The sequence below is a fragment of the Bos mutus genome, chromosome 23, assembly GCF_027580195.1.
Source record: "Bos mutus isolate GX-2022 chromosome 23, NWIPB_WYAK_1.1, whole genome shotgun sequence".
NCBI classification, from domain to species: Eukaryota; Metazoa; Chordata; class Mammalia; order Artiodactyla; family Bovidae; genus Bos; species Bos mutus.
In genome coordinates, this window is record NC_091639.1 from 34,470,651 (window position 1) to 34,483,689 (window position 13,039).

Sequence of the window (13,039 nt, forward strand, 5' to 3'; positions counted from 1 at the left end):
GACACAATTTAGCGACTGAACAACAAACAGCAGAGCTGCGTAGACAAAATATAAGGCTTCTATAATAGGATGTGGTATGTGGTAAGAGCTCATTAAATGTTAGTAATTACTGTTACCATTAAAAATCTTTACTGAGCCCTTTACCGTGCCCAGTGTACTAGGCTCCAGAGGCGTCTTCTCTCCAGATCACTCTCATCTCTCTTACTTCTCCCGTTTTTGTTCAAGGTGCTTCATAGGTCAAAGTTGGATGGGTCTGCGGCTGCAAAGTCGCTTCAGTCGTGTCCGACTCTGTGCGACCCCATAGACAGCAGCCCACCAGGCTCCGCCATCCCTGGGATTCTCCAGGCAAGAACACTGGAGTGGGTTGCCATTTCCTTCTCCAATACATGAAAGTGAAAAGTGAAAGTGAAGTTGCTCAGTAAGTGTCCGACTCTTCATGACCCCATGGACTGCCGCCCACCAGGCTCCTCCCGTCCATGGGATTTTCCAGGCAAGAGTACTGGAGTGGGTTGCCATGGATGGCTCTAGAAGCCCCCAAACAGCAGGAGGAACACTTTTCTGCCCTGGGCTAGAGACCGCTCTCTGGGACATGGGGTCACAGGGCTGTAGTTCTCACAGGAGGTTGAGCACTCCCTCCCACATTCCACCTCCAGTCCTTCCCTGGAGGGCAAGTTTGCCCAAAGAGGAGCAGCAGCTCAGCTTTGTCTAAAGCGCCCTCTGCTGGCCACTGGCAAAGGCCTTGGTCGAGGGTGGCGAGTAGGGGGAAAGGAGCCTCCTGAGTGTGAGGGGAAGGGAATGTCTGCCCAGTGCAGAGTCCACAGAGTCACCAGTGTGTGTGCTCAGTCGTGTCCGATTCTGCGACCACATAGACTGCCGCCCACCAGGCTCCTCTGTGCATGGAACTGTCCAGGCAAGAATACTGGAGCAGGTTGCCATTTCCCACTCCAAGGGATCTTCCCAACCCAGGGACCAAACCGGTGTCTCCTGCATTGGCAGGCGGATTCTTTACCCCTGGGCCACCTGGGAGGCCACTGTGTTACCTTCTCACCCTCAAAATGTCTGGCTTGGAGTATCCCCCCCGCCCCCTTTTTTTTTTTTTGGTTGCCAGCCTGAGAACAGCTTCTAACACAGTAAATGCAGAAATATTCAGACCTGGACAAACAGCCAGCCAGAGCTAACAACCTGCTCCCGATAACAGTAGGGAGAGAGGCTAGACAGCATGCAGAACTTCCTGACAGCAAAACAAGACTGGGGGTGAGGTGGGGGAGGGGATTCTTATTTAAGAGGTAATGAAATCCCGTGGACAGACAAACCAGCCTGGTGGGCTACGGTCCATGCGGTGGCAAAAAGTTGGACACAACAGCATCTGAACACCAAATGATGGGGGAGGGGGCTACATGGGATATGTCAGAACAGTAAGGACATTAATGATTGAGTCTAACTCAGAAGACGGAGGTCCACAGCAGCCTCCTGTTTCTTGCATTTTAAGACCTTCCTCTCTGCCAATACCTGGGATAGGTCTCACCCCACGTCCAAATGTACCAATCAGACATTTGCCATATCCCTGGGGGAAGGAATAAAAAAGACTAGTTTGAAGCAGGAGAAACTGAAGTTGGACCACTGGAAGGGCTGTCCTGACACTGAGGCTAGGTGTCTTGTCCCTTTAGAGTCTCCCATGTGGGAAGAGTGCTCCTAGGGCCAACCAGGGAACAAACCTCCTGTGGGTGGAGTTGGGAGCTGGCAGCTAACACCTCTGGATTCTCTAGAAGGCTGGTGGGTTCCACGGGAAAGCAGGGGGAAAGGGAAGCGGCCAGAGTGAAATTGAGGGTAACTGCTTTGCTGCATTGTCAAGAATGCCCATTTCTACACAGATTACTTGCCGCTAGTCCTACTGTGCAGAACCCTGGCGGCCTCCATGGAGGGTGATGGGGGCAGATTACAATTTGAGCAGTGCTACTTCATAGCGCCCGGTGGGCAAGTGGGCAGAGCTCCCCTGGCCTGGCCCCTCCTGAGATGCCCTCTCTAGGCAGGGACAGGGGATTCACCCAGGGCTCTGCACCAGGGTCCAGAGGATTAGGGCAGGGGAAGGAGGCAAGGTAGATGGGGCTGGACAGAAAGTGGAGGAGGACACAGATAATGGTTGAAAGGAGTAGGAAAGGCCTGAGACAGGACGTCAGTGGAGACTCAACCTCCAGATCCTGCCGGCTCTTTCCCCCGCTACTTCCCTCAAGCTTGGCTTTTGGAAAGTTCCAGCATTTTGATGCTTTGTGGGGTTACTAATGCCAGGTCTGCTTTCTCAACACCTTCCGTCCTCTCTCCACACTTTCCCCAAGCGCACACACTCCTTCCTGGGCTCTGCTGTGAAGTGCCCCTGGTGCTGGAAGGGAGCTGGGGTCTGAGGTGGGGAGGGCTCCCCTACTGCAGATGGGTAGTGGGTGGGGAGTCAGGATTTGGTGTGGGCCAGTGTGGTGGTACCCCCTACCCTGCTCTGCCCTTAACAGTCTGAACCTCTTCCTTCCCTCCCCCAGCTGTCCGGGGTCCTTTTCCATGGGCTGCAATAACCCCTTTTTTGACCCGAGTCTACACTTACAAGCGCCTACACGGCACAGTGGTGGACAAACATCTCAATGCCACTCCCTCCCCTACACACAGCTATCCAGGTAGCCTCCACCCATGGGTGATGGGCCCAGAGGGCTTCCCAGGCAAGTGCTTCTGCAGCAAGAACCCTCTGGATCCCAGGAGGAAATCTACTGCCCAGTGAAAACATCCAGGCAGGAAAACTTGGATTTCAAACCCATGAAGGAACCAGGCCCAGTAGTTGTGACTTTGGGAGAAAACATAATGATGGAGACCTGGTTTCAGAGAAAATTCCCCAGATGAAAAGGGAGCCAGGTGGAGCGGAGAGGAGCTGGAACAAAGCTGTCAACGATCATGGAGGCGGAGACGCTGGTGCTGGGGCTCGGTCCACTTCCGCACTTGCAGCAAGCGCCCCTCCAGGAGCCCCCGCTGCCCAGAGCGTCCTCCCCTCCCTTGCTGACACACGCAGGGCCCGGTGAAGAGAGGACGTTTAATATTTCTGTGCTGGTCAAACAGAACACAGGTGGGGAGTACATAGGGGAGGGGGCAGAGGGCCCCCTGCCTCTTGGGAAGGGTGGCTTGTGAAGGGGTGTATGTGGGGGTTTCTTGGGAAATAGTCCACGGAGTCTTCTCAGCAAAGGGGCCTGGCCTGGGGTGTTGTGTAAGCATCAAACACACCCAGTCCTTGGCCTTAAGTTGGGGTCCCCCATAGGGGGTCTGTGGAGAGAGTCTCACTTTTTTTTCCAGCTCCTTCGCTGGAATCCACACTCCCAGTGTGATGCGGAACTTGGTCCTGGAAAGGGGGGTCAGGAGAGCCCCCAGGAAGCAGCCCAGGGTTGGGAGGAGGGCTCCCCGTGCCCATGGCCCAAGGGGACGAGAACCCTGCAGGGGGAGCTGAGGGCGGAAGTCTCCTCCCCTCTGCTGGACTGGAGCAGAGGGGAGGTGCGCAGGGCCGCCAGCTTCTACTGAGTCCCAGGGTCCTCGGGGCAGGGGTGGAGAGAGGGGGTCTTGGCCACCAACAGACACTGTAAACTTTGGTTTAAAACAATAACTTAAATCGGGGAGGGCTTCCAGCCTGGGGCTGGGGTGGGCATGAGGAGCAGGGGATGTGGGAGGCGACAAAGGAAAAAGCCAACAAAAAGTTTTGGTTTTTGCTTCCGGCATAAGAAAGGTCTTTGGTCATCCGTGTAACTGAGGGGTGCAGGGTGGGGGGTGGGTGAGGGAAGACTGCAATGGGGGACCTGAAGGCTGGGGTGGGAGTGACCGGTTGGGTCACAGCAGCCACCATATTCATCCCGCCCGCCTGCCCACCCGCTTTCAGCCTGGCCTTTTCCCGGGACGGAGGCAGATGCTTTCCTGCAGCCCCGGCAACACCTAGGCCTGACTCCAGCCTCAAAGGTAGCTCGGCTCCACCTCCATGAGTCCACCGGGCACAGGCCTCTTCCTGTGCTTCCTGGCGTGAGGGGCAGCAGCCAGCCAACAGGGATGGAGGCCTGCTTCAGCCTGGAGCCGGGCGCCCTGCTTCCACGGACCCGCCCCCAATCCGGGTTCTCTCCCTCCACCCCAGAACTTGTCCACCCCGCCCCCCCGACTAGCTGTGGCTTCTGAACAGGCAGAGCTGAGGGGGCTGGTTTCTCCTGGGGCTGCTCTGACCCAGGCCAGGGCAGGGGAAGGAGTCGGGATGGAGTTAGTTAGTTCTTCACAGTACGGACAAGATGGTGGAAGGGAGCACAGATGGAGGAGGTGGGGGCCTCTGGCCAGACCACACAGCCAGAGCCAGGGGTGCAGTGCCCTGGGTTTGAGAGGGTGGCTTAGCCCCGCCTGCGGGTCTCCAAGGCGCTGAGCAGCCCTGTAGGGGCGAGCTGGTGGGGGAGGAGGGCCCTGATGCTGCTGGTGGTTGGGGGCAAGGGGCGTGAAATTCAGATGTTGGGGGGGGGTCTGAGGAGGGGTCTGGGCCCTCCGTGTCCTCTGCCGGTCCCAGACCAGGGATTCTGTGTCCCCTCGGGGTGCGGGGCGGACCGTCCCTGCCCCCGAGTGTCGTAGGTCAGTCAGGTCACCTTGGGAGTTGCTGGCCCAGCCCCCCCATCTGAGTCCCGGAAGTGCCTTGAGGTTGGGCGGGGCGGGGCGTGGGGGTAAGTGGGGCCTGTTCCCGAAGGCGGGGTCTCACCCCTGCCCCTGGAGGCCCTTAGGACAGTTCTTCTCCCGGCAGCTCCTCCTCCAGGTCCCTGTCTTCTGGAGGCCCCGCGGTGCTGGGGTTGGGGGGCCCCATGGGGGGCCCGGGCCGTCTGTCCTCCTCGGCCTCAGCCGGCTCCTCTTTCACCTGTACCTGGTGGCTGTGATGGGAGGGGTGATGTGGACACCCGGGGGGCCTTCCCCTGCCCGCTCCCACCCCAAATGCATCCAGAATCTGGGTGTCTCCCCAGGAGCTCCTCATTTCTGAGCGACTGAGGGCTGACATCAGTCTGGTCTCCCCCAGGGCTCTCTTCAAAGGAAAGGAGGTGTCGGGATGGACAGAGACGGTCCTTGGTTGAGAAGGAGAGAGGAAGGGAGATGAGAAAGGATGGAGGAGGGAAGGAAATAAAAAAGAGGATGGGGGTGGGGAGTCATGAGGAGAGCGTGGGGCCACCGGTCCTGGGAAGAGCTGGACCAGAGGCGACAAGATGGGGATCCCAGCTGCAGAGGAACAAGATCACACCTTCCCAAGGTTTGGGGGGGCACTGGGATGGGCTGGGGTCCGCGCCGCAGCCTCACCTGTACTGGGGTGGGGAGAGGCGAGGCGGGCTGCTGCTGCCGTTGCTAGGCAGCGGCTCCACGGGGGCACCCGCGTCGTCGTGGCCGAGGGGCAGGAGGCTGCTGGCGGAGCCAGGGTTCAGCATGCCGGGGCTGTTGAGCAGGGGAAAACTGCTCTCGGCCAGGGCAGCCTGGAGGGTACAGAAGTGGAGGCCCGTCAGTGGGCTCCACCTGGTCAGGTGATGTCCCTTCCCCAGCCCTTGGGAGATCTGCGCCCTGGCAGATCTCCGGTGCTCCTACCTCTGACCCTGACCTGCCTCTCAGCTTTGCGGAGAACCCGGGCTTGACGTATTACCCTCCAGGGAGACAGAGGACCCCCCCCGCAACACAGGGACAAGCCAGGGCAGGAGACTCCATTGCCTATCTATGCCAACCTCCCTGCCCTGTGCCCCATGTCTCTGCCAGAGAGGATGGGGGAGGCTCTCTTCTGAGGCCAGCGAGCTGGAGGGAAGGTGACGGGGCTGGAGGGCACTGGTTGGGGACCAGTCCACTACCTGGTAGCTGGCGTTAAGTGTTCCGTAACTGAGGCCCGAGATCATGTTCTTCACCAAGGTAGGGCTCCTGGAGGAGAGAGAAGGCATGTCTGCTTCATTCATTGGCTTACTCCTCACTCAGGCCTTGACCCTAACTGAGGGCCTGCTCTGTGCCAGGGGAGGTCCCGTTCACTATCCTGGAGGTCATAGTCGGCCGTGCCCATCTTGTTCAGCCCTCCTGCTGACCTGAAGCAGCAGGAACCAAAAGCCGCCTTCACAGGAGAGCTGCCCGGGCTCTTAGGGACCCTGGAACACGCCCAGAGCCTCCGAGCTGATGAGTGGGACAGAGATTCTTCCCTGTCTTTCTCCATGCCAGGCAGCCCAGTAGCTTTTCTCCTCAGTTTAGATTTCCTGCTGTCCGACAAGGTCTGAGTGATAGCCTCCACAGACCCCTTTCTGTAAAATCCACTTTCCTGCCATCCTGAATTTGGGGACATCTAGTATGCTGTGTGCTCAGCCTGTCCCCACATGCTCTACACCACAGGCTTTTCTATACAAAAAAGTGCTCCAAGAGTTGGGTCAGGAAAAGCAATGGCTTAAGGCCATCCTTCCACAGTGACTACCCCCAGTTTAGAGTGTCTCAGAGAGGTTAAGAAACTGGCCCAGTGTCACAGAGCTGGGGAGAAATAGAGGTATAATTAGAGCCTAGGTCTTCTGATTCCAGGGTGAAAATGGGACATAAAGATTTCAAGTGTTGGGACTGGCACGTGAGGGCACTCAGAAGGGGTGTGGTTCATTTTTGAATCCCAACCCTGCCCCAGCCCCCACTTCCGCCTGAAGGTAAAGAGGCTCTTGTCTGGGAGAAGAAATCTTTGAGGGGTACAGGCACCCACAGATATATATCTAACTTGCTTCACACCTCTCTCTGCCTCCCCATAGGCCTCTGGCCCAAGAAGCACAGGCAGGCCCACGTGAGATGTCTGGGGTGGAAGGTGGCGGTGCTGGAAGGGAAGCTGAAAGAGGAAGCTCTGACCCTCTCCCAGGCTCCTCAGTCTCCACTCAGAGCGCTACGTGGGAGAGATCAGAGACCCAGCTCTGCCAGGGATCTGCTGGGCGACTGCCTTCCAGCCCCTTGCTCTCTCTGGGCCTCCTCTCCCTGTAAAAAATGAAGAAGTGGGGCCCAGGGATCTCACAGGTTTGGCTCATCTTGTGACAAGAGTGGCTCTGGGGATGGCAGCCCCTTTGTCAATGGCCACGCTGGTTGCCACCTGCCCACACCCTGATCCCGGTTCCTCTCAGCTCCTCCCTTGGTCAGAAGCAGAAGACTGAAATGTCCTCTCCCTGAATCACCTGTCACTTCCAGACTCCGGGCTCTCCTGGGCCCCTGTGGCCTCATTTCTCCCCGCCCTCCCCCACGGCAGGAAGGCTCTGGTGCGTGGAGGCGCCCTGGGGAGGTATGGGGGGTGGCCCACGCACCCCGTCATCTTTGGCGGTCTTCGTTTCTGGTACTCCCGCTCGTCCACAGTCCACACAGCACCCTTGACGTTCTCCACGCGCACGAAGCACTTGTGCAGGCTGAGGTTGTGTCGCACTGCATTCTGGGGGTACAGGGACAGGAAGCAGATGCTCAGAGGGGGCCCCTCTTCCATGCGGGGGAGCACAGGCAGGAGGGTTCTCAGGTCCCACCTTCCCCGGCCCAGTGACAAGCAGCAGCGGGTGGGCAGGAGGAGACGACGCAGCCGGAGCGGAGGGAAGGCCCCTTTCTGCCCTTGGAGCCGGGGGTCCCCGGTACCCCTCGCTGCCGCCGGCCCGCTGTATCGTCTGCTCCCCACCACATTTTAGAAAACTCTGTCTACCAGGTGACTGACACCTCATTAGCAATAACCCATTTTCCCACCATCATCAAGCAGATGCATGCAGTCGTTGGGGCTTCTGAAGAACACAAGAGCCCATTCAGGCCCTGGCCCCTCAGTGAGCCTGGGACATCGTAGCTCAGGCACACACACAGTCTCCATTAAGCCTCAAAAGTCTTAGGAATAACTCAGGAAGCCTTGCTGCAACTTCCTCTATTCCCCTGGAGCATGGGAGCCTTGACTCTGGGCTGTGGCTTAGACTGTTATTGTTTAGCCACTCAGTTGTGTGACCCCATGGACTGTTGCCTGCCAGGCTCCTCAGGTTCATGGGATTTTCCAGTTAAGAATACTGGAGTGGGTTGCCATTTCCTTCTCCAGGGGATCTTCCCCACCCAGAGATCGAACATGCATTCTCCTGCATTGGCAGGTGGATCCTCTACCACTGGGGTACCAGAGAAGCCCTCTGGCTCAGAACACATAGCTTATTTAGAGCACGAGGTATACAGTAGGGGCCTACTGCATGCTTGTTAACATAAAGAAGCTGGGAGAAAGGAGCCTCTGAGTTTAGTGGCTGTACAGCAGGAAAAGGAGGGAAAAGAAGAAAAGTCACCTTGGCAGTCCCACCTCCTCCCAGCAGGATAACTTCAGGAATTGAGGTCATCTGGTTTGTAGGACACTTGGGTGGGGGCAGGGTGCTTGGCCCAAATCGCCCCCTGGGAGCCTGGTCTAGGGCCCTAATCCATCTGCCACCACCCGCCATGTCCCTCACTCCTGTCCCCCGCTCTCCTCTTTCAGCTTCACACCCCCAGCCATCCCTGCCCCTGTTACCTGTCCCCCCCCAGCCTCCCCCCACCTCATCTCCATACTTGTCTCCTCTTTACATTTCTAAACGGGGAAGAAAGCAGGCTGGGCGGGCAGCCCGTGCCCCTGGAGATCCCCTCTCCCTCTCTCCCTTCCAACTCTTGCCACTTGCAACTGGCCCGATTTCATTACCAATTTTAATTTGCCTCTAATTAAATCCTGTGTATTTTTCCAACTCGCTTGCTAATCCACGAGGGAGGCGGGCGGCTGGAGTGGAATCTCTTGGAGCGATAATTACAAAGGGCCTAATCACGCCGGGGCTCCTGCCTTGGAATAAATTTGCCCGCATTACGGGGCTCCGATCCTCCGCTTTGCAAATGAGAATGACCCCAATTTCCGAGGATGGCCTCACCGGGGCTTTTTTCCCTCATTTCGAAGCCTGATTCGTGATGAGAGACTAATTCGTTACGCTGAAACATTAACGGCAATTTAAGGGGTCTGGCGGGGGCTGCGTAAACAAAAGGACTGGCCCACAACATGGGCCCTGGGAGGGGACGGACACAGGGGGAGGGCCAGCAAGGACCGTCAGCTTGGCAGATGGCTGCTCTGTCCCCGGATGAACGGCAGCTGGCCTGGCCCACTCCAGCTCCCGACCCTTCTGCCCTGGTCTGAGGCGGACAGCATCCCAGGCTGGGGGGCCCGAGAAAGGAAAGGAGGAGGGAGGAGAGGAAGCTGAAATGGAAGTTGAGAAGGAAGTTGAGAAGAGGAGGGACCTCAAGGAGCAGACGAACCGGTGGAAAGGAAACAGATGAGTCAGGTGTGTACGCAGGGTGCATTTCCCAAGTGATATGAGTGGCAGCTTGGCGGCAAAAATCCTGAAAGTCAGAGTGGACCACAAGCTGAGATGGTTTCTGTTGTGCCACAGGGAGGGCACAGGTGCTGCCCTACACGTGGCAGAAGCACCAGCAGAGCACAGCTCAATGGGACTCACTCACTGAGTGGGCTTCTTGCTGGGACCTAAACGAGGCGAGGGGAGGTAGGGGTGAAGACCTCCACGGAGGGAGACACACTGCTGAGACGACAAAGGCTGGGCCACCAGTCAAAGGTGGTTGGTATGAAGGCCCAGGGGGTTGAGCTATGGGAGGGGTGGCTTCCTGATGGTCATCGAGGGGTTTAAGGAGTCACCTAAACCAGCTCCTCCTGACCTCAAGAGGGACTGTAGAGGTGATATAGTTAAGAGAGGACAGGAAAGGAGGATAGGTGGGTGAGAGGCACTTGGCCCCCAAGAAGGAGGCTGTCTGCAGCAGTGAGGCTCCACACTGATTCCCCTAAAGGTAGCGGATTAATATAGTAAAGCAAATGTTACATAACAACTGTAATGATCCCGACATTTGTATAGGACTCTGTCCTTTATGAAACCTGGTATCCAAACCGGCTTGCAGGTTGGAGACTGAACCAGGTGGCCCCCAGAAGGCCCTGCTGGCTCAGAGAGAGGGCAGGACTGTGGTTGGCAGGAAATGACATCACTCACAGCCAATCAGAGCAGCTGTCCCAGCCTCGCTGCATCTTTGGCAAGCATTGGGAATTGGGCATAGAGATACAGAAGGTCACGAAGCAGTCTCTCCTGCTGAACTTAGCACTCTCAAGGAAGAGAAGGCTGGGCTCTGTACAGACTCTACCTGTCCTGATCACTGGTGGGGAGGGGGGTCCCTGTGACACTTGTGGAAACCTGGTGGGCCAGGGGAGGTAGGCTGCTTAACTGTAGCTTCTGCTCTGGCCAGCAGAGGGACTCAAGAGCCAGGGATCCGATTCAGGTCCTGCGACACTGGGCCCTGGTATCCATCCTTTCCCACAGGGCGCGGACAGTTCCTTCTTTCCCCTCAGCCGCTCCCACCCTGCTGCACAGAATGTAATACTTTCACCCGTCAGACAGACAGACAGACAGACGCACACCCCCTCATGCTGGCTCTAGAAAAATAAACAGCTTAGTGTCCCAGCTCACATTTCTGCACCCCATTTTTCTAGGGTCCCTCCCTTGCCTCTTTCTGGTCCCCCAGGAAAACTCTACAGCTGAAGGTGTTAAAATGACTAACTGAATGAAGACAATTATCTTCCTGCCACTGATGGCGGAGCTGGGGAGAGTATGAGTGTCTGTGTTTGTGCCCCACAGTACAGCCCAGGATTTCGGTCTACACACACGTCCAGGCCTGCAATCACCCATCCCCCAACCCCATACCCATTCTAGGCTTCAGAGTGTGCACTTTGGCAAGGAATCTGGACCTTCAAGGTCTCCTGTGAATGGGACCCAGGCCTCCCTACCAGGTTCGGGCACTACTGACTCCTGGAGGCCCTACTTCAGGGGGCTGGGGTCTTTGGGGCCAAGCGGGGGCCCTCTAGAGAAGTGGAGGTGGGGGTGGAGGGGCCCAGGGCCCAGCCTGGGGCCTGCTGAGTCTTTTGTATAGAACTGCCTCTCCAAGGGGCCTGTTAGCCAGCTTTGGTTTCAAAGGGATGTGGCAATGTGCAAGGTTGCCCAGGGCCCTGGTGAGGAGGAAGGGGCATGCCTTACCTTCCAGGTGGCTGTGTTCCTGCGGAAATAGGCGAACATCCTGGTGAACCAGTTATAGATCTCGTTCAAGGTCAGCTGCCTGTCGGGGGTTTCCAGGATGGCCTGTGGACAAGGAAGAAGTACAGGGACCCTCAGTCTGGGCCTCCAAGGGTCACAGGCCTGTGTGCTCTCCCTAGCTCTCCTCTAGGGCCCTTAACTCGTCTGAGGGCAGAAGATACCCACAGAGGAAGCGCATGGACAAGCCTGGGGGTGCTCTCTGGTCCCCTGAGAGGGGCAGGCTGGTTGCAGTCCAACCAGAGGCTAAAGGGGACCCAAGTCTCAAGGGCCATGCACTTGTTGGAGGAGCGTGTGAATTTCTGCTGGAGAGAACATGGCTCAAACAGCCCCTGCCCTCAACTGGGAAGGAAAGCAGCATTCTTGAGAGAAAGTAGAGCAGGCCATTTGGAATTTATCCTGGTTTTGGCAAAGGGCACCCCAAGCATGAGATGGAGTGTGTGTATGAGAAAGACAGAGAAAAGGAGACAGATGAGTGACCGTAAGTCTACTAAAAAGTAGTCTCACGGGAGTAACCTGTATGTGGAAAAGAGAGAATGGATGACACGGTGGGTATGAGCAGCAAAAAACAGCGAGTGTGCTCTCAGAGACAGGTCCACCTGACCAGCAGGCTGGATCAGCCGAGGTCCCATGGGAGAGGCCACTGGTTGAGAAAATCGCGGGTGCGAGCGGGACGGGACTCCCGTGATGCTCTCTGCTCCCAGGATCCCCTGGGGGCCGGGACCCTGAGGGAGGTGCGCAGCCAGTGTGCTGCCCTCCACCCACTCCCTGTGCCTCCCCACGGCTGGCTCACCTGGCGGATCAGGGAGGCGTAGGTGAAGGGCGGCCGGACGTCAGCGTTCTTGTAGAACTCATGGTTCTGGGCCAGCTCTGGGGGAGACAGGCAGGGCATGAGGAGGTAACCGGAAGCGGGGGCTCCGGCTGTGGTGGAAGACGCGCCTCCCCACGGCGGCCCTTACCTGAGGAGATGGGAGAGCAGAACTTGTCGCTGCTCCTCCGCCGGGCGGGGCCCCCGCTGTGCAGGGACGCGGAGCCCAGGCCGGGGGGCCTCAGCGGGGTGACGGGGGCGGCGGCCGAGGTGGGGGGGTGCGCGAGGCCGTCTGGGAACGAGTCAGCTGCGGAGACGGTCACCTTGGAGAATGAGGAGGAGCCGGGGACTGGGTTCAGCTGTGAGCAACGGGGCAGGGTGCTGAGCCGGGGGCCCCCAGTGAGGGGCCGGGGGCGTGCGGTTCTGAGAGCCGCAGGGAGGGGAGAGTCACTCACTGGCTGGCTGAAGGGCTTGGGTTCCGAGGGCCGCATGTGCAGATGGGTCATCATGGCCTGCAGCCGCTCGCTCTCCTTGGCGAGCTGTGGAGAGGCCGGCGGTGAGCGGGGACCTGTGCTAGGGGCAGCCGGGCCCTCTTCCCCTTCCACATCCCAAACCCCCATCTCCAGCACCTCTCATCCCTGCCCCCCGGTGTCTCCCTCCGTCTCCTGCTCCGTGAAACCCTCCCCACTTATCCTGACTCTGTCCCCGGCCTGGAGCCCAGCACAGCCACTGCCCGTCAGTGCCCACTTCTCCCCAACAGCACACGCCTTTTCTCCCCCTCAAGGGCAGAGGCCGTGGCTGAAGTTCAGCAGCACTTGTGTGTGAGTGCCCTCACACACTGAATGGGGATACAGGAATGGACGGATGATTCATTCACCCCTATTCATAAATTCAACGGATCTTTCACAACCACCCTCTCACGCCAAGGTGCTCTGCTGGGTACTGGAAGGCAGTGGGTAAACATTGGTTGGCTGCTTCAGGGACTGTCCCGAGTAGCCTCTGAAGTATTCCAGGCTGTAGAGCGTGGACTCTGGAGCCAGACTGCTCTGGTTCTAATCCCAGCTCTGCTACCCACTGGCTGAGTGACCAGAGGCTGCACCTCTGTGTGCCTCTGTTT

The 13,039-nt window shown here is 58.0% G+C and overlaps 1 protein-coding gene across 4 annotated transcripts in view; it reads right to left on the minus strand.

The window, feature by feature from the left end:
• Window positions 1-3,048: 3,048 nt before the first annotated feature.
• FOXP4 (forkhead box P4) overlaps window positions 3,049-13,039 on the minus strand; it is a 51,156-nt gene continuing 41,165 nt past the window's right edge. For 2 of the 4 annotated variants that reach the window (XM_070361462.1, XM_070361461.1), the window contains exons 10-17: window positions 12,378-12,461; window positions 12,074-12,281; window positions 11,908-11,984; window positions 11,061-11,162; window positions 7,317-7,438; window positions 5,862-5,928; window positions 5,329-5,498; window positions 3,049-4,910 (exon numbers count right to left, since the gene is read on the minus strand). In XM_070361462.1, coding sequence (XP_070217563.1) covers window positions 4,763-4,910; window positions 5,329-5,498; window positions 5,862-5,928; window positions 7,317-7,438; window positions 11,061-11,162; window positions 11,908-11,984; window positions 12,074-12,281; window positions 12,378-12,461 — 978 coding nt within the window. In that variant the 3' untranslated portion in view covers window positions 3,049-4,762. The remainder of the gene's footprint in view (window positions 4,911-5,328; window positions 5,499-5,861; window positions 5,929-7,316; window positions 7,439-11,060; window positions 11,163-11,907; window positions 11,985-12,073; window positions 12,282-12,377; window positions 12,462-13,039) is intronic. The other 2 variants (XM_070361464.1, XM_070361463.1) reach the window with 1 other exon arrangement.